Source organism: Gallinula chloropus (genome assembly GCF_964237585.1).
Source record: "Gallinula chloropus genome assembly, chromosome: 1".
Taxonomy (NCBI): domain Eukaryota; kingdom Metazoa; phylum Chordata; class Aves; order Gruiformes; family Rallidae; genus Gallinula; species Gallinula chloropus.
The window spans coordinates 124,376,052-124,402,722 of record NC_140085.1 but is presented as its reverse complement, the minus strand read 5'-3'; the positions used below and the strand labels follow the sequence as shown (position 1 = coordinate 124,402,722).

The following is a 26,671-nucleotide window of genomic DNA, read 5'->3' as shown; positions in this document are numbered from 1 at the left end:
CGATCCTGTACAACCTGCTCTAGGTGATCCTACTCTGGCAGGGTTTGGGGTTGGACCCCATCAGTCTGGGGTTGGACTGGATTATCTCCAGAGGTCCCTTCCAACTCCTAACGTTTCTGTGATTTTGTTATATCATTGTGGACTTTAGAGAAAAGAAAAAGAATACACTCGCAGGTTTGTAAATTGCCATCATACTTTGTTGGTGGTTTTTTTAATCCATCACAGAGTCATTCTGTTCTAAGATTATATTAAACACAGACAAAGCCTCACAGACTGATTTCTTCTGAGACCTCAGACTTGGCAAAAAAAAAAAAAAAGATAAACAGTTTCATTTAATATGTTTTTGATAAGTGTGCTTACCTGTGTCTGCTAAATTCTTATACATTTCAACAGATTAACCAACTGCAATTACAATTTACTGTTATTATTCTCAAGGAGTAGTGTCATGGGGTTTTGTTTGGTTGCTTTTGTATTTTTAATGGAAAGGATTTTATTCTTACTAATAGCTTAGGATTTTCAGTAACCTTATATAATTTTTTTTTAAAACTGCACCAGACTGAAAAGAAGACATCATTTGTTTTCCCTTCTTCCTGAAATCTTAATTTCAATTGAACCAGTATGGAGTACTTGAGCACACTAAAAGCATCCTATTTTTAAGTCAGCAATATATACGCTCGCACTAATATTACTAGGAAATAAATGTGATGGGTTTCAACGGGCAAATCAATCAAACACACTATGAACAGCAGATAGAAAAGAAAAATGGCTATTTTGTGTAATAACACCTGTCATGTAGATCTGAAAAAAGTGAAAGTATTAGCAAAGTCAGTGACATGAATATCAATATTTAATTGAACTGTGATACTAAAGCTAAAGAAAAAAAGATATACAAGTTAGGTAGCCTTTCCAGAGCAGGAAAAATCAGGATGTTTTAAATAACTAATTCTCCATGCAAAGACTTAATAGGGTGTCTATGTTAATTTTGCTGCTGCTGTTGGAAGTAACTGCAGATATCATGGGCAAGGTGACAGTTTGATGCTTTGAAACAGCCCAAACAGAGGTAAGCATCTGTAAAAATCATAAGACGTTCTTGAAGTGTCAGTCCAAAACCACCCCCAAGATCTGACTAAGCCCCTTTATATTTAAAAGGCAGATATGCAAGGTCTTCTGCAAATATAGCTATATGCAACCTTGTACAAATAAGGTTATTCTTTCTAACGATGCCCTTCCACCCTAGGAACATCTTTCAGAATGTTATTTTTGTGTCTTCATGGCAATGTAGGACCTAAAACACAGGCACATGATTTAAATAAATTAACCCAAATAAAAGTTGCATTTGATTCAGATTTTACCCCTGGATGTCCATCAGCACACCCTCTGAAGCAACAGAAGGGCTTTGTACACAATACAGATATCTCAAAGCAGATACACTGAATCTGTTTAAGAGATTTAGAAAGCTCAAGAGAGAGAGGTCCACTGCTCCTGTCTGTTTCTTCTGTCCATCCAACCTTACACATGTGATACTTCTGCAGATGGGGGGAATGGTCTGTATGATTTGCTTGAGCTTCAGTATGTTTGCATAGGAGGGCATTTCGATAAGTGAGGTGGTGTGGTTTTACCCCAGCTGAGAGCCAAGACCCACACAGCTGCCTGCTCTTCAAAGGAAAAGAGGCGGGGGGAGAAGTGGGGGGGGGGGGGGGGGGGGAGGGAAGGGAAAAGGAAGGGGTAAATAACAACCCCAAAACCAAGAAACCAAAAACCCGTGGGTTGGGATAAGGATAGTTTACTAGAATAGCAGAAAGATACAATGTAACAACGATAACAGGACTTTAGAGCAAAAAATCTATGAAGCTGTTGATACACAATGCAGTTTCTCACCGAACCCACAACTCAGGCTGTGCCACCCAGAGCCTTCCTGGAACCCAACCGTCCCCCAGAAACTGAGTGTCCTGGAGCCGCCCCTGCTCCTCCTCTCACCAGCCCCCCTTTATACTGAGCAGGACGTAACTGGCAGGGAATACTCTCTTTGGCCAGTCTGGGTCACCTGCCCTGGCTTCACCCCTCCTTTCTCATTAATAGAGAAATATGAAAAACTGAAAAAGTCCTTGACTGTCTGACAGCAACTAAAACCATCAGGTTGTTATCAGCACTGCTCCCATTTTAACTCTAAAACACAGCATTCCATCCGCTGCTACAAAAGAAGTTAACTCCATCCTGACTGAAACCAGGACATGGGGACAGTAGCTTGATTTTCTTTTTTTTTTTTCTCCTGTTGTTATTTTTGAACTTTCAGTGTAAGTATAACTTAAATCCAATAAAGCCTTATTTGCCTGTATGAAGAGTTTTGCTTTGGAGATTGTGAAGATGATTAGATGTAACGGTAATGAATTCTGAGCACGGAAATGATGATGTCTACTGCCAGCAACAATCATGCAAATTTGTAAATGTTTACAAATTTGCAAGCTAGACATACGCACCACTGAGACCAATATTGTAGTGCTATATTTAGCTTATTCCTGTTCCCCCCCTCAAGATATGTACACAATAATAACTTCAAGAGTACAGCATGTATTCAATTTTCTTCAGATTGATCTTTTTTACTTAAAGTAAGTGCAACAACAAAAACAACAACAAAAAAAAAAAGTATGAGAGTTTAAATTAAAGTCCAGGAGGTGCAAGTGTGAGAAGGAAAAGGTAAAAGAGCTCATTGGACCTCACTTGGCTCGTTCTTTCTTCATTAACGTATTAGAAATGCAAGTCCAGTGCCCTCTATTGTCAACAGTAGTCATTGCCTTGCTTGCTTGGCATGCCTAATGCGTCTGAGGGAAGCCCTTGTTACTCTGCAAGAAGCAGCTATAAAAACAAGAATGCAAAGACAAGTGATTTTCACATAATAAAAATGCATATATTTTAGTCTAGCTTCCCAATTTTACTAATCCTCTCTGAAAATTAAATTAAAGATTGGGGATACCACATTATCTGAGGAGCAATTAAAATGTTGTCTATATTCACTCAGACATTTCTAATGGTGAAAGTGTTTTGTCATGCAGATGCTTGCTGTTTAAGATAACATGCTTGTACAGTTTTTGGAAGGGAATTCACTTTTAAGGGAAAACATTTTAAGCCTTAAAATTTGATTTGGAAAAGGAGCATAACCTTTCCATGTGCAAACAAAAGATACTGAGAATATGACATAATCTTCAGTAACTAGACTGCAGCAGCAACAGCTATAATGCTTTCTGACCAGTGAGGATTTCACCCTCCCCAAGGGCTGCTGTGCATGTAGACAGGATGGTTGAGGCACCAGATCTGGAGGTCTAATGGGCACCTTAGCCTGGGAAGGGGATCAGGCTTGGAGATGGGCATAAAGTTCCAGTCAAAGCAGACCCCACTGCGTCCCCAAGGAAAAGCTGCTCCTGAACTGTAGCCAGTTTTAAATTTATGCCGACTAAGGCAAAGCAGAGAAAACATGTCACTGCTTGTGCAGTTAAGGGAGCAGACAGAAGCAAGTCTCACTTGAAAGGAAAAGGTCTTCTGAGAGACGCAGCCAGTAACCACAGCTCTACCAAAAGATGTGCAGATAATTAAGTGGAAGGAAAAGTTTCACTTTTCATCAAGATGAAAATGAATCTGCTCTCCAAGAGCTGTCTTCTTTAATTGCAGTCATTTAGACATTTTGAGGAGGAAAAAAACAAACCCCCGACACAACAGGCGAAGTTGTAAAGTCTCCTGGCCATGGAAGAATGATATGGAGGAAAAACATTAGAGAATTCCATCCCCTCACACGCACATAATAAAGGATTCACTGTTTGAACATCAACTTAACAAATTAAAAAGACCCAACAACTAAGAACAATACATAGTCCCATTAGCTTTCCGTTAACCTCAAACGTCTGTCTTCAAGTCTTTGAAGCATAACCAAATCCATTTTTGTCCTTCCTAGGTTTTCAGTGAAAGGGTTCTTTTCTGTACTGACAGTTTTCAAGGCATCTCCAGCTGTGTGACTGCCACAGTGGGTCACGCAGCTTGCGCTTCTGATGTTAGCAAGAACAGAGAAAATAGAGAGGATCTCCCCCTTAAACAGTACTTTGTTTTTGTCATGCTGCACTGAGACACCACTCAGCTTCTGGTGCTCCTTGCTTTTACAGTAAGCGCGACACGGATTAATCCTCTATTCTAATCCCTGCCAGCAACCAGGCCTCTACACTGGGCAGAGTTAAATATTGATAAATATTAAACTGATAAGGCAGGCTTGCCCTAGGTATTTTGCCAAAAGAAAGCTGAAGAATTCCTTTGGAAGCAAAATACAAAAAGCTATCAAGTTCATAAATTTGAGAGCTTGCACAGAATTGACGTTACACGCAAAATTCAAAGCATGAAGGTATTTGTGCCTTTAAACTGTGCCTGTTTCTGTTCATAGTAGCTTTCTGTTCATGGGAACTTTCTTGGTCATGAAAAAAAAAAAGAATAAAAATACATTAATAGACAGTAGAAGTTCTAGAATAAAATTATCTAGTAAAATAAATGCCAATATTGCCATTGGTGTTGATTTAAAAAGTACAGTAAAAATAATTTAAAGTACTTTTTCATTGCAAGTGAAATTTATTTGAAACATCATAAATATTGGCACAGCATATATCCTATTTTACTGCATCATAAATACAGATGTAGAATATGGAGACATAATAAGTAAATTAATATATATCAATGCGAATAATTCTGAGCTTGTGTTTTGCTTGGTATTTCCTTACGTATTCTGGAGATATCCAAAGAAAGAAAATTACTTAACACTTAACAATGCAAATGTGTTTCCCCTATCCGGTTTAAACATAATTTGGCTTCAAATAAAGGTGAAAAGCTTTTGCTTTAATAATAAAGAATAGATGTGATGGGCCTTTGGTGTCCTCTTGTAAGACGTATTATAAAAAAGTTACTGGCATAAGAAAGCCTCATATTTTAAAACAGTATGTATCCCAAGGGTAGTGTTGATCACACAGAGCAGGAAAGCAAAGTTAAGCGCTATTAATCTTCAATGAGAGTTCTGGTTATTTGCCACACTGTAGCAGAGAAAAGTCATTTGGCTCCCACTTCAGTAAACTGCTCTTTCTCATAATTTTCACCGGTGCACTTAAAAAGGCTGGCAAGAGACACACAGAACAGATTAATTAGGTATTTAGGATGGATTAATATCAATCGTGGTGTCTTACTAACAGTAAATAATACCAACTTTTCTTTTTTTTCCCCCAGAATTATCAAAAATGATATCATTTATATCTGTTTAATATTAAAAATAATTATTTTTGGGGGAAAAATATCTGAGGTTGGTCCAAAGGTACCATAAATGTTTAGATAATTAATTGAGCTGCCATCTACCATATTAACTTTTAATATGCAGGGATTAAAGATTTGGTCAAGGTTTTATCACATACAAAATCCCAAAATTTTTCCAAACAAAAGAAAAATATTGTTTGGGGGGGTGGCTGCATGGTGCTTAGCTGATAGCTGTGGATAAACCATGAAAATATTGAAGATCAACACATTGAAAACTCATTCACATGTTACCATTCTTTTACGAAACTCGCTTATGGGTTTTAAGCTGTTGACCTCAAGTTAGTCATAAGGGCATAACCTAAAATTCAAGTTACCAAAACTTAGAACGATTAGTTTCTCGCCTTCTTTGTACTCACATCAGGTAATTTTATTACTGAAATTGAAATTGTCACTAGTTTGTCCAATAAAATAAATCGCCAATATTTCTTTCGCCATAGCTTTTTCCTTTTGAGGGTGGGGTAGGGATTTTCAGTGCTGGAATTTTCAGGGTTTGGTTTTTTTTTTAATTAATTGCCATTTACAAGGTCTTTGCTACATCTAAGTCAAGAACATTTCCATCTTCAGCGATGCTTTCTATTGTGAAGCGTATTATGCAATGAACAACTAAAAATATTTAAGCAGTGAGGCAACATAAGCTCATAAGCCTGGAGTACAAGCATTGTTAACGTCATTGTTCTGGCTGTTTCAAAATTCCCTGGAGAGCTGCTACACTTGAGGGCTTGTGATACATTTGCATTCTCCCAAAATGCATAGTTAAGATTCTGGGTTTCATTTATAAACAAAGCTTTCAGTTGTTTCAAATTTAAAAGGTTGAGATGTGAGCAAAAGTTATCATACCCAGGACTAGATATATCTCTTGTGAGAGCCCTAATTATAGTTCTATTACTGAAAACTAGGTTATAATATGTTCCTTTGCTATCATTACGTACGCTCTGGAGAACTCCATTATTTTATAAATAAAAGCCTTCTGAGGACAAAGGAAAGCTCTTTCTGAGTAAAATGATATTGAAGTGGTATGCTTCACATTTTTAAAGTTGCTTAGCATGCCATTTAGATGGTAAACCAAGAAGATATCTCTGAAGAAAATCAAACACAACGTCTATGATGAGGAGGAAAACACAAAGGTCTCTTAGATTACATTCTCCTGTTTCTTCTATACTTTTAATTTGTTAAGTGTTTTATCTCACAAACATTAAACCCCATTTTTTGGCCTATCTTACTGAAACAATGATGAATTGCTCATAGATGAGTCACATACTGCAATCTTTAAAGCACAGATTTTTTGCATGATCAACTTTCTAACAAGTAAAAGGAGTAGGAATTAAGAGAGAAACTGGCTCTCTTGAGATGCTGTAAGAGACACCTACAAATGTATTTTCCCCATTTTTTCTATTTAGAGGATCCCATTCAACCTGCCAAAAAAACCCAGGATAGAGATACATGGCCTCACCCATACCAATTGTAATCTTGCTGCCAGTTCTCCTGGCTTTCCCTAGCTACCCCTTCACAGACATCTCGGTAGCGCTCTAGAAATTTCTAGGTTATGTGCATCCCAGATGTAAAACTGTCCAGATAGTGCAGTTGACTTTGTTACGGATTTCATGTATGGATTTCATGACTCCTTAGCTAAGAGGTAGTGGAGTTCACTGCTGAACTCAAGGCATCTGAACCCAAAGTACCCACACATGATCCAACTAAAATGTCACTACAGACATGGCCAGAAGAGCAACTATTACTCCCTGCAGGCTTTTGATTCAAACAATAGGTTTACTGTTTTTCCCACAAATAATAATTTTAGGTTGGTTCATAAATTACACCGATGACACATAAATTAAAAAAAAAATATTTTTCAATGACATTAATAGCTTTATTTCTATTTTCATCACTAGTCACGTGAAAGCAACTTGCAAATGTGTTTTGCAAGCTTAGTCTAAGTGTGCTGAGCCATAGGTACTCTCGACACTGAATGTTCAGGAAAGGAATACAGCTATTTGGGGGGAAATGCACTATAGACCCAAAACAAATGAAGATTTAGAACACTGAGAACTACTTTTTTACTTTGACTACAAAAGTATGGGAGGTTTTTAGCCATGGATGGTGGTGAATGGGTGGGTATTGTATAAAATAAGTTCATTCAAACCTAAATATTTTACGGTTAATTAATTACCTGGATTCTGCTATTCTCCAAGAAGAGAAATGAGTAATATTTTCCTCTCCCTTAATTCCTACTGTGTAGGCTAATCTGGTCAAGACAGCACCTCTAGAGCCCCACAGAAGTGAATACAAACTAATTCTGCAAAGTAATTTATTTAGCACTTTTACAATGATAATAATATTGATGAAATATCGCTAACCAGAAGTAGCCTGTTAACTGAAATCAGTTCCACAGCTAGAAACAGAAATGGATTTGAACCACTAAAAACAAGTCAGGAGGAGAAGGGGGATAAGCTCTAGATTTCACAGGGAGATCCATTTTCATGTTTTAAGATCACCTCACCCAAAACATCTTGGTCTTTAGAAGAAGGAGAAATAGTCCCAGGACAGCACACAGCTATTAACCATGACCACTCATTTTACAGTGGAATAAAAGCAGGACCTCCTGTGTTTCTGTCCTGAAAAGCCTATAGAGTAATAAAGGTTACATGGTATGAGACTGCACTGAAGAGCAAACCACGCTTCCGGCGCCTGTACCTCACAGGCAGCCAGCAGGTATTACTGAGCTTACCAGACATATGTGATTTCCAATTTCAGACCAACTATTCTGCTGTTGCACATAAAAATTTTATAGAACAAGAGTAATTTGGCCAAGATTTAAAGATCATGGGGTTTTTTATAGATTGTTGAAATAAAAAGACCATGTCCAAAATACAGCTGAGGCATGAGTTAAAGAAAAACCAGAACTATAGTGTTTAGGAGGTCTTACTCCGAGTCCAAATGAGGCAGAGGGAGATTAGTACTTCTCTAGTATGTTTAAGAATGCCTATTCACATTCAACTATTTATAGAACTGAAGTAAACAGTAGTTAAAATACACTCCACCACACTAGAATTGGAGGAAAAACATCTAGATCATTCAGGTGACTGAGGCAAACCCACCGGTAACGGCATCTGCTGACAGGTCATATTTTCTAAACCCTTCATAATTCTTGCAGTTCTTCTACAGTCTTGCTCCAAGTTTTCTCAGTAATTGCAAGCTTTGCTATTCCATAAAACAACCATTTCTGAGCTGAGAAAGCAATGTTCTCGGAACATGGCATTTTCCTTAGATTTAGAAGCAACAGTTACTCTTAGTTTTCCATAACTATTTCTCAGGTGATAACAAGGCCTAATCCATTTCAAGCTGTACCATATAACTTCTGCTAGGGCTACTTCTTTGTATATGGAACACCAAGACAGTAAATTACTCAAGCTAAAATCTCACTATTCCCTAGTAAAATAGAATAATTGCATCTTTCACCCTCTGTGAAGCACTTCCATAATCACAGACATAATAAATGTGCCTTTTTTTTAATAGTGCCATTTTGTTTGTGATTCACAGCACCACCCAGAGCTTTTCTTTGCTTTATTATTGCCACCAGTTATGCCCACTTATGTATACGCATACCTTTTACTTTTGTCCTAAATATAATACTTCAGCTTTGTCTTGTAATTCATCAATCAGTTTGAGACCATTTGCTCAAGATTGTATTTCACCCTGCTCCAGTCCTCCAAACTGCTGAACATGTCGGCTGTCGGGATGCTGAGCGCAAATGTGTGCTGTCTAAATCACTTGAATCGCTATTAGAAAATGCTCCAGACCATGGAGAAGTCCTGTGCAACTGGAACAGCCTGAACCACTGCTAAACACATTTTTCAACATTATGGTGGTTGTATTCAAATTATCTTACTCCTTTTTTTTAACGAGAGTCAGATGAAACACAATCAAAGGGCAGACTTAAGAGAAAATACATCACTATTTCATCGATCTCTATTGCCAAATATTCCCTAGCAGATAAAAAGGAAAGATTATGACACCGATTTAGTTTATTACAACAACAGTTAAGAAATTATATTCCAGGAATTTAAAAAACAAGAAAAGTTTTAATCAAATTAATAGTTTGAGCTCATTTTTTCCTGTGTATTAAAGATAAAAATCATTATATGCTACTGGGGAAGTGTGTGTGCGTCCTTTAACTAAAAGGTAGTTATTTGCTCTTTTTTGCACTACATTTGAGATCTTTAACATTCTCAAACTTTACTATTTCAAAACATACTGTAATTATGTAATTAAAAACATACTGTAATAGTTCATGCATCTTATCTTTGACACTGTTCCACTCCAGTGCATTCCAATTCACCTGGTTTTGTTAAATTTGTGATTACAATTGGAAACAAGAAAATACAAGCCCAAAAGAGGAAGCTCCTCTCTATAACAGGAACAGAATAAAGGAATCCAACAAACAGTAAAACATCTGCATCACTAGTTTGAAAACAAGAAAATCATATTGAGGCAAAGAACATTTTGAGAAGAGGATGGCTTTTTACAGTGTAATCCCTACTGTAATCAAGGCAATAAAACTTGAAGATTTTTTCTAATAAATCAGTCAACTGTATTCAGCAATACTTGTAACCGTTACCTTGACAATGAAGCCTCAGTGAAAGAATATCAGGGTTTTTGACATATTTTGGTTTATAAATAAACAAAATATTTAATTACCTTAGCAAACTGTGCATTTATCCATTTTGTGAATGTTTTCTTTTGAACATCTTCCCGTTCATCTGCCAGAGGAAAGTAAAACACTTCATTAGAATTATTCAACAGAATAGTACAATATTATCAATTAAAGTTTCAGTCTTGGTTTGTAGTAAAGCTAATAATAGTAATTCAAACACTTTCAGAACACGTATTTGGATGTATTCTGCTTTTGAAAATTACATCAACATATTTTTGAAAGCCTATAGGTTCCCTTCATGGCTATGACCTATATCCCTAGGTCATCTCACCCATCCTTTCTTCTGGAAGGAAACATGTTTCAATACAATCTGAAATATCTCATTCAAATTTTAATTTCATATCAGTATAAAAACCCACAATGGCAGCGGGAAACTCTCCTGCAACACTTCTACGATACCACTTGAAATAACAAGTTTATATGCATGCCGTCAAATTCCTTCAAGAAGCGAAGACGTGTGCACCACAATGATAGTTCTCCATTGGCAGCCTATGCTATACCTTTTGTTTCTTCTGCCTTGCAGATATTTACCTGTCACAATTTGTAATATCTTTTTCCTCCAGTGGAAAAAATTTTAAAAAACAAAACAAAGCAAAAAAAAAAACCCACAGATTTGTTCAGCCATACATGAAATTCCTTCTCGAGTCCTTAATACAAAAAATATTGCTGAGGGAGATGATTATCTTAGGCCTTGATTTCTGTATCTAAGAAGTACAGTTTTGATGCTGAGTGGAACTTGACTCACAGAGGTACAATTCTGATGTATTTTATGTAGATGGGAAGAGAAATATGCCTTGAAATTAGATCCTAATAATCATTTTCTCAAAAAAAAAGCTCTATTAGGCAGGCATCATCCCTGAAATAATACAGAAGGGCAAACCTCTTCATATGAGAAATTCAATGAAAACTAGAATTAAAGGGCATGTGTGGAAAAGGTTGCAGAATGCTTATACAAAAATAAAGCTCACTCAGTACTGTCTTTTGGGTTGCAGTAAAATTCTCTACATTTCTTAAATAAAAAGGGATACTAAATTCCCACCTGAAATGTTCAGCAATTAATAATGTTAATAGATTCAGCTGAATTTGAAACAGAGGTATGGATGAGCTATATGAGAAATGCACAGCATTAATAATGTACTTTGCTTTCCCTCCCTCCACACCTCCAAAGGAGAGAAGGCAAATCTTTTTGATAGAAATATATCTTTTGTTCTCAAAACCTCACCTCAATAGCACTTGTGAAAAGTGCCTTTCACAAGAGTATTTTTGATTCTCAACGATACAATACAACACACCCAGGAAAAAATAATACTAGAGTTTGGAAATCTACTCTTCCATTATAAAAATCTGCATGCAGGAAGGAGTGTATTCTCATTGCTTTCAGATGATCATAACCGAAAAGACTGACAATGCAACAGTACTGCTGGAAACACAATAGAGAAGTCAAGCATTATACATATTCTGCCACTCATTTATGAGTATTTGATACAATAAACTTTCTAGAGTTCTACTGCTATCTGTCCCAAATAACACTTCCTGCCACATCCCTTAACTGAAAGTGATATTCAAACAGATAGAGATTCATTAAGAAACAACAGCAAGTAGAGGAGATGCATGCTTTTGGTAATAAATGATGCTAAAAAGCTGTTATAAATATCTTTTTTCCACGACTATCATCACTATCCTCTTTGTTGCCTGTTAGCATGCTGTTTATTATAAGAGTTTTTACTCATTCCAGTTATGTGCAATGCACAGAAGATGGGAAAATCAAGGAAGATGCATTTGGTGGAGGATACGTAGTCAGTCTGATGATGTATCGCAAACTTCTGCAGCAGCTTCGTATAAAATACTATGAATGAATAAGTATTTCTGTTTATTCACCTCTGATAAAATTGTTAAATGAAACCTTAAAATGGGGCAGAAGGAGAATATCCAGGAATATTCTTCCCAGGGAAGAGGGAAAAGGACTGCCGCTTTCAAACTATCCAAACTTCCACCTTTCCTCCCCAGGCTACTGTAATAGCATATTCAGTAACAGTTCTCATGTGTGGAGGTTTGCACAAAGATATATTTAACTGCTAGTCACCAATTAATTCATGTCCATTGAGCTAATGAAAAGCACAGTGCCCTGAGGAAAATGAGAGTTAAACCCACAATTTGAATGTTTGAAACTTACTCAGAGTTCAGGCAATGCTCTGCTACATTTGCAAACACAAATCTCTTCCACTATTCTGTTATCTTAATCCAGAGATCATTTCAAGTACTTTTATCTGTAGATGCTTGCTCTGACAAGTTTATAACACAGCAATTTGTTAGTGACAGTCTCCTAACTTAAAAAAGAATCAATCTTTGGGTTATGTGTGGCCTGATTTCCCCACAGTAAGCCTTAGGGTTTTTTTTAAAAACAAGATGTTCTCGTAACCCAGATTTACGGATTGAATGCTCGATGTGGACACTGAATGACATTTGTCTGGGTGCTGTAGAAACGTGCCAAGAACACTCAGCTGCCACTTTCATGATGCTGTGTTTATAACAGATCCTTCAGCAGTGAGCCGATGGATGCCCTTGCAGGTGTTTTTACTGCAGGGCCAATAAGAATAATCAAATGGCCAGGCAGGTAATTCCTTTGGCTGTTCAAGAGTGATATAGTATGTTTACTTCTTTTCTCTCATGCTAGAAGAATTGCAGAATAACATACTGTCTCTCTTCAGGTTAAATCTAAACGTGTAACACTGCACAAGTCTTGAATTCCTTTACTGCAATAATAATGGGATCACTTCCCACAGCAAAAGTACGCTTTTCCCAAAATGCTGGGGCAGAACAGGCTTCACCTCCTTTCTGGGGTATATCAGCATAGAAAATGAATACAATGAAGTCTATAGAAAACATTCCAGGAAAAAAAAAAAAAGAAAGAAAGAAAAAAAAAACACTGACCTGTGAGATTTATCTCATTTTCATGCACTAGAGCCTCTAGTACCACCGAATACAGCTTCAAATACACAAATTCATCTTACAGTTCTGATATATTTCTAGTAGGATGAGCATTCAGCTTTGCAACTGTGAATACAAACCTCTCAAATTATCTAACTCTACATTTGACTTTAAAAGTATTATTCCAGGCTAGAGCTCATAAGAAATTATGGCCAGGAAAGAAACTGCAGTATTAATGGAGCTGATAATCTGACAAAGGACAGTTCTAAGGTTTAATCAGGTGACAAGACTAATAGAGACAAGAGGTAGACCGATGAATGCTTAGGAATGTGCAATCAGGTTTTAACAGAAGAAGGATACTATTATTAATGGCAAATGGTAACCAGAAAACTTTCCTAGATACTTAATAAAATAATTCATGTTTGCAACCTACTACTCAAACAATGTTCCCTCCTATTTTCCACAAACATCCCCCCTCAAAACAACAGTCATAAATTGTAATCTCTTAGTAGACTACACTTAATACACTTATTTTTCCAATACCCCCAACCCTGAATACCATCAAATTTATTAAATAAAAAATGGCAACAGGGAAAAGTTATTTTAGCATGTCTGGTATACGCTTAATACTATTCAGAAATCGTACAGCAGTATTAAGTCATACAAACCAGATACTTAGAAACAACTTGAGCTGACAAATACCAAGTAGGTCTTAAATAAACCAACGTTCACCAACTTACAGTACATATGTCACTACATCTTTTGGCTTGTATGATATAAGCCACTCTCCCACAGAAAATGTGGGAGTTGAGGGAAGGAAGCATCCACACTTTGGTGCATTGTTCCTTATTTTTTCTAGTGGATCTTCAGCCTCTCTTATTCTTGACACACCTGAAGAAATATTGCTTGCACGGAACGGTTGAGGTTGGAAGGGGCTCCTGGGAGGTCACCTGGTCCAAACTCCCTGGTTAAGCAGGGTCACCAGCAAGTTGACCAGGATCATGTCACATCTGTTTTTGAGTGTGTCCAAGGATGGATACTCCACAACCTTTCCACTTAAGATGACGTCATTCCTATCATCTGCATTCTATGTTCCACAGATGCAGATGGTGGTTTCTTATGCAAGTAGCTTAGAAAACTCTCCTGAACAGTAAGTACAGCCCATTTTTGAAAATTAGAAGACATTCGACAGAGGTTCACTGGCACTTCTGGAGTATGGGAAATGAGCCATAACCTTAAAGTTATAAGCTTTAATTTGAAACAAAGAAATCATTGTCTTTAAGGTTTCCATAAAGACACTACATAATACGTGTAAAGTATTTGAATCACTGCAGAGACAGAGAGTGACAGGAGGCTCAGTTATGTGACAGAAGATTTTATGTTGTCTTTGGCAAGGAATTATATCACAGGTCCGCACACAACCCAGAAAGAAGGAGACTTGTCTGACTCTGTTACAATGTTGCCTTGAGCTGGGTTAAACAATAATTGAATCCCTGGGTTTTGTATATCAAGGGCAACCGGGAAAAAAAAGAAAGAAAGAAAGGAAAAAAAGAAGAAAAAAAAAATCTGCTATACTAGCTGGAAACTTTGAAACAATGGTGTTAAGGCAGGTGTCAATTCCTTCATTCATTGCAACAGCAGGTCCATCAAAACACTGCACTTTAGAGAATAAAACCATCAAAATTGCTATTTGATTTTCTAGCAGTCAAACAATGCAGATTCAGTAAAGGCCAGGATTTGCTTCAGTGAGTGGGAGTGAGTACCAGCAATGGTGGGAGCACTAGGAACAAAAGAGGCCACAGATAGTCACATTATTGATACTCTGGCTCCATCGACTCACTATTCTTAGAGATTTCCAGCACATTGTTACACAACTCTGTCAGTACCTACAACTGCTGAGAAATGTTCCCTTCCCATTCTTGCTTATCTGAGGGGGGAAGAAGAAATCAATGCAACACAGTGACTGAATGATATTTGAGTGGACTAACTTTGATTTTTAGTCGTTGAGGTCATCCAAGACATTCACAAGCTGACAGAAAATACAATAGACTGCTTTGACAGACAGCCAATGATTTTAAGTCTATTACTGATGTAAGGCAATATGTAACATACGATTCTTTGTCCGTCTTCTATAAATATACTGATGAGCAGCATGTTGACTTTATCTGAATACTTTTAAGACTCTATTCTCTATGCTATCCCCTGAGACTTGACTGTGGAACTTGAGTCAAATCACCATAATCTGACCATCTCAGGCTTTTCAAAACGCTGATGAACCTGCTCAAAAGCTCAGCAGAAAATGGGAGACTTCAGCATTTAAAAAACCCTGATTAATATTAAGGAAAAAAAAAGTACAACTCAATCTGAGAAATACTATATCAACATTGTCTGAAGACATTTGATAAGATTCAAGATAAATATAGGACAGGGGCAGGAGTATTACTATATCAAAAAGACTTATTCTCAACTCTGCTCCCCTCCATCTACTCCTTCAAATACAGGATCTCAAGAAAGAGTGTTCCATTTGCTGCTCAGGGGACAGAAGAAAGAACAGTAGTGAGACCTAATGTACAGGATTTCTAATGACATCATAGACCTAGATTGAACCCCAGGCTGAGAAAGCCTTTTATTTTTCTCATTTCATTATGTTAGCTGGAAAAGTTATCTTATTATAACTGTTTAAGGCAAACTACTTCCTGCCTTTTCTGCTTTATAACTTTAGAACACCACAAGTATTTATATAAGGTCTCATTCTTCTGACCTAACTTTATCTAATTAGTTATACAGTGGAAATCTATAGAGTGCCTTTGAAGACAGGTGTGGAAGTCACGGGTTAGAAAAGGCATAGGAGCAGCACAAAAGACAGAGAACACAATGAAGTGCCAGCCTGGCACAGAAGGAAAGAGAAGAAAACAATAAGAAAAGATGGGGAAGGAATGGGCAGGGTGGGGTTGGGTAGAAGGCAAAAGAAGAGGGAAACACTTTTTCCTGGTTTGGGAGGAAAAGTGAAAAAAAACAATCAGGAAGTAGAAGTGGGATGAGAAGAGGCAGAGACAAACACTTTCTGGAAAGAAAAAAGGATGAGGCATTATTTGTGATACCCATTAGCTACAAGATGATATGTAGGAAAGTAGTGGATTGGAACAAAAGGACCACTGGGGCATGTACAGCAAACCAGCACAGTGTGGTCTATCTCCCCAGGCCATTAACCACTTCCAAGGGGAAAGAAAAAGGAAAAAAAACCCGAAAAAAACCCCCAAAACTAGCAATCCAAATACAAGGGTAATACAAAAAAGCTACAGATGATCTCTGAAACAGCAATAGGCAGCTATGAAATGCTAACATACAGATCTAGGTTTTGAACAAATTAAAGGAAATTTCATCATGTCTGTTTAAAACAAAATGGCATTCTCAACTGTTGGCAAAGTCCTCCTCTGATCTACCACACACTTCAGGAAGTCATGGTACTTCCCCATGTCTATGCATTTGACCCAGGCGAAAGGAGCAGAACTACTAATAGATTATAACATTCCTGATGGGCCCCATGGGCTGGTCACAGTCTTCTTACTGGCTGGCTATAAAATGGAGTAGCTAATGATTGCAGCTGCAGAGGTTGCAAAAAAGGTAGAGAAAGCATCAATGAACAGAAAAAAAAAAAGCCCAAAGAACACTTATTTATTTGCCCTGTAAAGCTTCCTAATACCTCTTTCTTTCTGATTTTGTACAGGCAGTAAGTAACCTTTGGAAGAGGACCCTGATTTAGTGTCACTTGCCATCAGCAGGCAAAGACATGGAAAGACAGTGCTTTCCCATCTCATGTAACACCACATTGACTGTCAGGACACCCACCCCAAATGGTAGTGAAGAGCCCTTGCCATAGGTGTTCACAAATAAGGATTTACATCAGTTTTGTATGATGCCACAAATATCTTGGTCTCCTAGTTATTAACAGCTTTGCAAACACAAGCTTTACATGTTTTCTCTGTTGACTTTCTTTTATTCTTTTCTAACCAGAAATTATTTTGGATCCAGGAAGTTTGTCCCAAAGGGAAATTACTCCTAAAAGATAACCTAAAAAGCCCTGATGTTTCAATACATCAGATTTCTCTGCCAAAACTAATTACTCAAAATTAAAGAACAAAGCTATCTCTGCCATAAAAGCTGCTGCACAAAAGGGAAGGATTTCAGGTAGGGACTTGTTATCTTTACATGAATATATGTAATTATTCACAGATAACTAGCTGTGTATGATCACTGTCCCCTTTGTTATCTATTTGTCATTATCATACAAATTTTTGCAAAAGGCTTAAAAACCTATTAATAGAAGCTATTTTAGCATCATACCATCATTACAATAGTGTTTTCTGATATATTGCATCTTAAAATGAAGTAACGTGTTTGCCATCACTTAAACCCCCATGGTGGTTAGAAGTGCTATACCAGTTGAAACCACTTCAAATTGCTAGAAATTGCAAAATATTGTATGATTTAACTAGATTAGCAACTTTTTGGTAGTCATGCACCAATGAAATTATGATGCTACTACATCCAAGTACCTTGAAAAAATACTAATAAAAATGATTGAAAAGTTTGGGTTTTGATTTTGGGAGGTTTTTTGATAAAAGCAAAAAAAAATGCATTTTCAGGATAAGTCTGCTTAGTGCTATAAACTATACTAAATTCATTAAAAATTTAGAGAAAATTTAAGGAGGCTTACTGATACTATTTAAATGTGAAAGAAAACTAGGAGGAGTTCATGGATATTAACTTCATTTTGTCAAATGAGTATGTGTGGTGAGAATACCTATTTCATGATGAATTATTTTGAACAGAAATCTGTATTTATGTTCTTGTTTACAGATTCAAGGAGCTCAAGTTAAATCTTACATCTCGCAATCTTACATAAAATCAACAGGTCTGCCTTTTGCCACACAGATTTACTACTATTATCATTACACCCAAAACATACTGTAACTCCACAGCTCAAAGCTGCCATTTTCACCACTGCTGCTGAAAGGTACTTTGATCCTTTCGTCTCCCAAACACAAGGAAGGACTTTAAAGGCTGGTTAGCTGAGATCACACTCTGCTAGGACTGAGGAAGCAGCAAAGCAACAGTTGCTGCTCAGCACCATCTCATTGCTGGTCTGGCTGGGACAAAAGGGTGCAACCTAACTGTCATTAAAAAATGGTTTAATTTGTTTGAAGGAGTGACTAGAAGAGATAATCAGATTAAATATGTCTTGAATGTATTAATTCCAGATCCAGATGTTCTTACTTTTAAACCATTTTTGTCCCTTCCCAGCCAGAAGAAAACCAAATTGTTGGCAGAAGGAGGGAATCAGTACCAGCTTCCCCCCCGCCCATACACTCCCTCCCAGATCACACAGCACATGCCTATTTCCATAGGCTGCTCTTTGTGGAGGAAGGACTGCAGCGCCGGGGCAGATTGATAGGCCCAGGCAGGCAGCGTGGCAGCAGCAGTCCCTCTGCGAGGCCTAACATACAGCCAGCACCAGGAAAACCCTCATCAGTTAAAGACTAATAAAATTGGTTTGTGTACACAGCGCGTTTAGTGACAACCCATAATAAGCGTTGTTACTCCTCTGTACCAATGATCCGAGAATTGCTGAAACTAATTCAAAACGAAAGCAAGTGCTCTCACCTCAGCAGCTGTTCCCAAGCCAGCTCAAAGCGAACCCCAGCGTTATAAATGTTCCTGTCACTGTTGTGGGAAAAGTTACACACCAGAAACCAGCAGCGCTGGCAGATCTTTTATTTCAGCAATGTCACCAGATAAATAAATAAATAAATAGCTCCCCACAAAATAAAAAAAAAACTTGCTTTTGAAAAGCTTTAAACGGTTCTAGCCTTTATGGTTTCAACCAAGAAAGTTGTTGAACCCACTGTGAGAAGGAAAACTCTGATAAAGGAGCTGTGGCCAACAGTGAACTTTGCCCACCAGGACACACAAGGCTGTAGGGTTCTTGGGGTTTCGTTTGTTTTTTGTTTGTGGTTTTTAAACTTTGGAGGGCAGATCAGCATTTTGTTGGTCAGTGGGCCACCTTAAACTGTGACAGAGGCACTGTGTGAGAGTATTTTTATAACAGAGGATAATAATTAAAAATAAAAAAGGAAAAAATCAAGGTTACGTAACTAGATAAAGTTGCCCAAAGTTTTTGTATTCATAACTTTTATGAAAAGTACACAAGTACTTTTGTTTTGTTCAAAAAACTGATAATAACCACTTACTGTTAGACTGACTGTGTCTTTCCTTAAGTGATTTTCACCATCTAGGTTCTATTTATGTTTAAATACAAAAAAGGACAAGGAACCAAGGACAGTAAGGTCTTTTCATGAGCTAGTCAGAGCAGCATACATCAAAAAGGGAAAATAAGAGCCCACAAACTTTCTGAATGATAGACTGTCGACTAATAACAAATGAAGCTGAAAGAAGCATCAGGATTTAAAACAGGTAATCAGAGTCTAAAATATGACACTAGTACCTAGTATTTCACACAAGCTTCTGATGTAAAAATGAAATTACTTTATCATTTTCAGCAAATGCCACCTAGTGATACGCAGCTGTAAAGCTTGGAAGTGCTTTGATTTTTATGTATTTTCTCCCACTTTCTGATTTGCTTCTATAAAAAAAATTAGACAAATGCTGTATATGGTCATAGACTGTCAAAATTCCTGTCATACACATGCACAACACAGAGGAGGATGGGCTAACCATATGTGGAGGACCAACATTTGTTTCAGTTTGTATTAAAATATTCATTACAAATAACCACGCTAAGTACACAGTGGTGGCTAGCACTAGTCTGTAATATTTCAAGTTCCTTTTTTGTTCCTCTGTCAAAAGCAATTAGAGAACAGGCTGTTCCAGTCTGCTTGAGTGACTGCTGTCTACTTCATTTCATCTGACCCAATTAGTGTCTGAGTTAATTAGTAGAGGCTGTCACTGAGACATGTATCAGAGAAGTTTGCAATTAATGAGACCAAGGTGTTAATATGCAATTGTTTATAATACATGCGCCCTGTTTTTACCTACTACCATAGCAAAGCCGATAGCATTTACTGGCCCCCAGCTAGACTTCACCATATTATACACCATTTGCAAATCTTTTAAAGAAAAGAAAACAAGGTTCTAAGAATAGCTGTATAAATTAAAGGTAAGTGATCAGTTCTTTCCACTCCTGTTTCAACCTTATTTGAAGCAGCCAAAGTAATGTTGAATCTGTCTAAATCAAAGTTGTGACATATTTAATTTGCATACAACTGTTACAGATTGCATGTTGTCTTCCTTTCACCATCCCCAAGCATCCTAGTCACTTGAGAGGAGAAAAGAAAGGACAGTAAAAGAGTAAGGTAAAGCATTTAAAAAGCCCCTGTTGATACTGATCAATCCGTAGGACGAGGAGGAGGGAAGCTAATAGAATGGAATTTAATTCATCTAAACCCCTTTCAATTTCATGGCTACTTTAATGCTTTTTGTAGCAGCTCAATTGTACAAGTGACTGAAGAATCTTAAATTTTCAGAAATACATGATAGGGCTTGAGCATTTAATTGATCGGTATACTAGATATGCTATTTCCCACATTAGGGAAAACTGCTACCGTTGCATACAGGTGAAGGATAATACAAATTATAAACCCTAAATACCAACACTTGACAGACAACTTGGGTTAAATAACATGTTAAATGCACGTCCCCCACCACCTATCACATAAAGTGTTCTTGAAAGGAAAAAGTCATTGAGTTTCCAGACAGTTCATAAGCAACACTGCAAAAGCTATAATGTTTCTTGTAGACTGTTATGTAGTTCTTCCTTCAGCTTCTTTTTGAAGTTTCTAATTTTCATATAATGTATTTAGCTGGGAAATGACTGAAAAATGATAGAAAGTGGAAGGATGTTTGGGGAGGGAGGATCAACTCATTATTTAAAATACTGAAAATGGTGAACACAACAGGAATCAGTTTTACTTTTCATCCTGAGTATAGTGACCACCATTAGAAAGAAAATGCGCTTTTTAGTACTTTTATGATGAAATGTATTAAAGTTAGAATTCAGCAATGTGCCCAAAGCCACCAAAAATTCCAAACGTTTGTGTTTTTTGGTTTGGTTTTTTTTTTCCTAGAAACCAGCAAGGGAAAAATATAAGAAACAGGCATTATAAGCTGTAAAAATTATGTCACTGAACACAAGAGAAGCTCCTGAGGTGCTGTACCATCTTTGTCTATCAAGTTATACTCTGAATAGCTTTTGTTTCTGGTCCAATTTCTGTCTGTCAGGTACTGCTGTGAGAAGTATGCAGCCTACATTACACAGGGGAGGTACAGGATGCATTTCTCTTTAAGCAGTCAGGCATAGGTCCCCCTTAAGAGTATTTTCATGTCTATAGTAACACGGGAACAATGTACTTGGTTACGTGTTATTAAATACATGGACACAGAGTTCATCCATACATGGGGATAAAGCACAACACCTTAACATTATCTTCAGAGAGGGTAGAGTAGGAACAATTGAGAAGGAAAAAAAAATTAAAAAAGCAATAGGGACACAGGGATAGTGAAGAAGAAAGAGGAGACGCATAATTCCCTTATCCATATACTGAGACAATTTTCCATGCTGTGGGAGGGTGGAAAGTAAAGGAGAGAGCAATTTTTTGAAAGTTAATATCACTAGATTTTTTTAACATCTCCTTTGAATTATTACTCCACATTATAACGTTTGAAGCATTAGTGAAATACTTGAAAATCTGATTTCAGAGCAATACTGCTCATCTTCTCACCAAGTGGGCATTGTGTGAGAAAGTTACCAAAATATTTGCAATAGCAAGATAGCTTATTTATTTACTTATTTAATTCATAATGTCATGACCACCCAACTGAAACTGGGATTTTTCTGGCTGCATCAGATGTGAACATTTGAGATAATGTTAACACACATGCTGCCTATATATATTCTGTGGATTCATCAGGCATTTTTCATTTCATACATCATTCAGAACTGCTTGCAGTGAATGATTTCACATCTATAACATTAAGTGAAGATTAAGAAATATTAGTATTGATTTTGGGACAGTTACCTATTATAAACATTGATTTTTATTTCAATTCAGTGCCAACTCATCAGGTTTACTGCAAGGAGCATCATCTCCTTAATATAGATTCAGTACAGAAAAATAAGAAAACATCTATTTGTCATTCTTTTTGCAGCTGTTCTTTTCCAGTCTAGAAAACTCGAGGCAAGTGTGACATTTCACAACATCACTACATTCAAGAAACATACCGTTATTCTATTCCAATATTTTTGCAATAGTAAAGAGTGATTTTCTTTGTAGCCTAATGCCTTCTAGAAGCACCTCAAACCTCACAGATACTTTGATCACATCCATCCTAATAGAGAAACAGAAACAAATAGCTATATTTTAGGTTCCACCTCAGAGGATTGTGTGAAAGACCAAATTAAAACATTCAGGTCTGCACAGGCTAAAAAACCCACATACACGCCAAAGGAGGAAAGACAAACCCATCACCAAGAGAGACTCCCCCTCCACTCTCCCTGTCCCAGGAACCCAAAGCTCTCCTACCAGACACCAGTAAAATGTCCCTTTTCATAGAGTGGGGCAATGTTCTGGGCAACTGCTCTTTAGGTATCCCAGAGTCTCCCCATGCATTATGTTTATTTCACAATATCACTTCATCCCACAGAATTTCAGTTCTGGAAACAGGCCTCAGTTCCACTAGGAAGTGGTTGTTGTTCTACTGGTTTGTTTGCATGTACCTGTATTGAAATCTATAGGTATCTTTAATAAAGTAATAATAGAAATATAAAAAAAGGGACATAAGTTATAATTTAAAAGATCTAAACATGCACAAATGCTACTGGAGTAAGATGAGAATGGTGAGGTGTTTTAAACATTTGAAATCAAACTTGGATACATGAACCAGAAAAGCAAGGTTAAAGAAAGAGTAGTGCCCCTGACGAGTGATAATGGTGAACCTCATGAGCTTCAACAAATCCAAGTACAGGGTCCTGCACCTAGGTTGGGACAACCCCTGTTATACACATGTGCTTGAAAGCAGCCCTGAGGAAAAGGACTTGGGAGTACTCGTGGATGTGAAAATAGACGTGAGTCACCAATGTACATCTGCAGCCCAGAAGGCCAACAAGGCCAACTGCATCCTGGGCTACATGAAAATAAGTGTGGGCAGCAGATCGAGAAAGGTGATTCTGCCCCTCTACTCTGCCCTGGTGAGACCTCACCTGGAGAACTGTGTCCAGCTTTGGAGCCTTCAATACAAGAAGGACATGGACCTGTTGGGCAATGTCCAGAGGAGTGACACAAAAATGATCAAAGGGCTGGAGCACCTCTCCTATGAGGACAGGCTGAGAGAATTGGGCTTTTTCAGCCTGGAGAAGAGAAGGCTCCAGGAGAACCTTATAGTGTGCTTTCAGTACCTGAAAGGTGCCTGTAAGAAAGCTGGGGAAGAACTGTTCATGAGAGCACGTAGCAATAGGACGAGGGGTAATGGTTTTAGACTAGAAACGTGGAGATTTTAGGTTGAATACTAGGAAAAAGTTCTTTGATATGATAGTGGTAGATCACTGGAATAGGTTTCACAGAGAGGTAGTGGAGGCCCCATCCCTGGAGATATTTAAGGTCAGGCTTGATGGGCCACTGAGCAACCTGATCTAGTGAAGATCTCCCTGCTTACTGCATCGGGGCTAGATTAGATGACATCTAAGGTCCCTTCCAACTTTACACATTCTAAGATCCTATGATTCTATGATTAAGATTTAATGGATGCTTTCCAAGACAATTTTATTTCGTCAATTTATAACATGCATAAGGCAGCATACTTAAAAAATTACAGGGAGAAAGCATATGCATTTTACTAGTGATTTTTCATACCTTTGATAAGTTTAGAACAAACACTTCATTGAACAATGGCAAAAAAGGAGGTGAGGTGGAGTAGGACTAGATGTAAGGGAGAGGTTTGATTGCACAGCCCTTATAGTTATTAATGACGTGGTTGAGAACCTCTGGGTAAAGATTAAGGGGATGGAAAACAAAGGAGACAATGTAATGGGTATCTAGTACTGATACCCAGGCACAATGGGTTATTTCATAGACAATTAGGAAAAATTTCTGGACCAGTAGCCCTTGTCTTTATGCAAGACTTCAACTTCCCAGCCATCATCTGGGAATATCATACTCTTGTGACAAGTAGGTCATAGAAGTTCTTTAATGTTGTATGAGACAACTTCTTGTCACAGGTACTCATTGAGACAACTAAGAAAGATGCTCTCTTCCCAAACTTGCTATTTGTGAATAGAGAAGGGGAGATGTGTCAGTACGTGGCTGTCTTGGCCACAGTGATCATGAAATGGTTGAGTTTAAATTTTTCAGTGTAATGAGAAAAAAATGGACTTAAGAAGAGCCACCTTTTGGAACGCTATTCAGCAGACTACCCTGGGAATCTGCTTCTGAGGGCTTAGGAGTCCAAGAGTACTGGTCAGTCTTTAAGAACTACCCTTTAGAAGCACAGGAACAGGCAGTTCCACTGTGTCATAATTCAAGCAAGCAGGGCAGAAGACCATCTTGACTGAACAGAGAACATCTTGTGGAGCTCAAGAAGAAAAAGAAACTATCTCATCTCTAGAAGTGAGGTCAGACTTCACAGGGAGAGCAGAGATCTGTGATTTGTTTATGCAGAGAGAAGAAATGAAAGGCCAAAGCTCAGTTAGAGCTGAAACCAGCCAGGGTTGATTCAGATAACAAGAGCTTTTTTAATGTATGCTAATAGCAAGAGCATAACGAAAACATTAGACTAATGCTTGTTGAAGCTAGTGATGAGTCAAAGCCAAAGGTATTTGACGCACAAAACTGAGTAAGATACCAAGGAGATGGTCATTGACATTGAAGATGAAGTGGTGCATTCAGAGAAGAGTTTTCTAAACAATGCCAACATGAGGTTGAGCCCACAACAGGCAACTATAAAAGAGGACCTGAATCCATCATCGAGATGATTATTTCAGAGAACTGTCAGTGTGCAAAGCATATAAAAAGCCACTCATCATGGGGCATCCCCAGATGTGCTGTGAACAAGACAGAAGGGGCCATTTTGTTCCTATCAATGTCTGGTATATCTGAAGGGCTTCATGCAGTTCTGGTCTCCGCATCTCCAGGAGGATGCATCAGAGTTAAAGAAAAGCAAGGGGGAAACAACAAGGACATGGAGCTGCTGCTTCATAAGCAGTTGCTCAAAGACCTAAGACTCTCATATTGGCAAGTAGGTTTGGGGGACAGAAGACAAGGACATGAAAATCACAGAATCATGAAAGGGGTGGAATTTCTTTTAAAATCTTACTGTACATGCACCAAGGGGAACTCACAGAAATAAGAATGTGTTGGTTTAGAACAGATCAAAGAACGTACTTTGCCCGTTCTTTATCAGGGAGTTTAGATAGCACTATACAAAATAGTTCAATGTGTCCCCCTTTAGAGAAGATATTTCCAAATGTAATTCCAATTTTCTTAAAATTTCTCTTTTAATTGATTAATAATGCACCTCCTTTGCACACTCTTCAATTTCTTTTTCGTTTTCATGCACAAAAACTTGAATCTAGTTATCTGTTCTGCAAATGGTTTACACTTGCACTGTGGAACTCCTGAACATACAGAATCCTTGGGCCAAATATGTGAAAGGATTAAAGAGGATTTATAAAAACATAATGGTGGAAAGGTATTTAGATGGATCTATATGCAAGTATCCCGAGGGAGCCCTTAGCTTCAGTACCGACTCATTACTGATACCCAGAATCCATGAGGTATTATTTACCATGTGGATAATTCTCGTTTCACATTTCTAGATGGACTTTACCGCTAATTCAGTGCAGATCAGGATGAAGAAAATTAGTGACTTCTGTGATTTGGTCCTTTTACTCAACTCACAAAAGATGCATTCTTTGGCTAACACAAAACCCCAAAAGAAAATGTATTTTGGATAACTTTGAGAAGTGAGGAATGAGCTGGCTACTCCTCTAATATTTGCAATGCCTAACAACTAATTTAGCAACCACATAAATAATGTCTATGTTATTTTGGATTTCTACATCACTAATTGTCAGGCATTCTTGTCAGGATCATCAGCTTGATGACAATGACACAGAGAGGTTAAATCACTTGGATATCTAATTAGTCATCCGAAACAATGCTTCTATGACATTCAGACTCCACCTAAAATCACAGCAGAACCCAAATTTTGTAACCAAGTACTAGTTTTGGAAATTAAAGATACTGTCATTCCTATAATGGAGCAAGTAGAAAATCACACACCAGGCAGCTAGAGTAATAAAAGTAACATGGAAAGGATTCCTGATGAATACAAAACAACCTACAAAGGTCAAATTGACATGACTGTCACATTTCAGTCAATGCAAATGAAACTCTTAAAATTGTCTTCATTTGTTTTATTTTCCTAGTAAAAAGGAAATGGGAGTAGGTTTTAAGTCTTGGACATTTTTCCTCCATTCACAGTTCAGTCTTGAACAGAGAAATAACTTTGGGAATGCACAGTTCTCCATATTAAATTGTCTATACACTTAAGGAGACCACTGTGCATAAAATCTCATCCTTTTTTCATTTATTTCTGTTCAAGCTGTACTCAAATGTAACACTTAAAGAT

At 37.5% G+C, this 26,671-nt stretch overlaps 1 protein-coding gene across 4 annotated transcripts in view; it reads right to left on the bottom strand.

The window, feature by feature from the left end:
* The window catches only part of DMD (dystrophin), a gene marked incomplete at its 5' end in the record, with an annotated part of 1,290,802 nt that overhangs the window by 980,794 nt on the left and 283,337 nt on the right, over positions 1 to 26,671 (bottom strand). For all 4 annotated transcript variants that reach the window (XM_084279200.1, XM_084279202.1, XM_084279199.1 and 1 more), the window contains one exon: positions 10,027 to 10,088. In XM_084279200.1, coding sequence (XP_084135326.1) covers positions 10,027 to 10,088 — 62 coding nt within the window. The remainder of the gene's footprint in view (positions 1 to 10,026; positions 10,089 to 26,671) is intronic.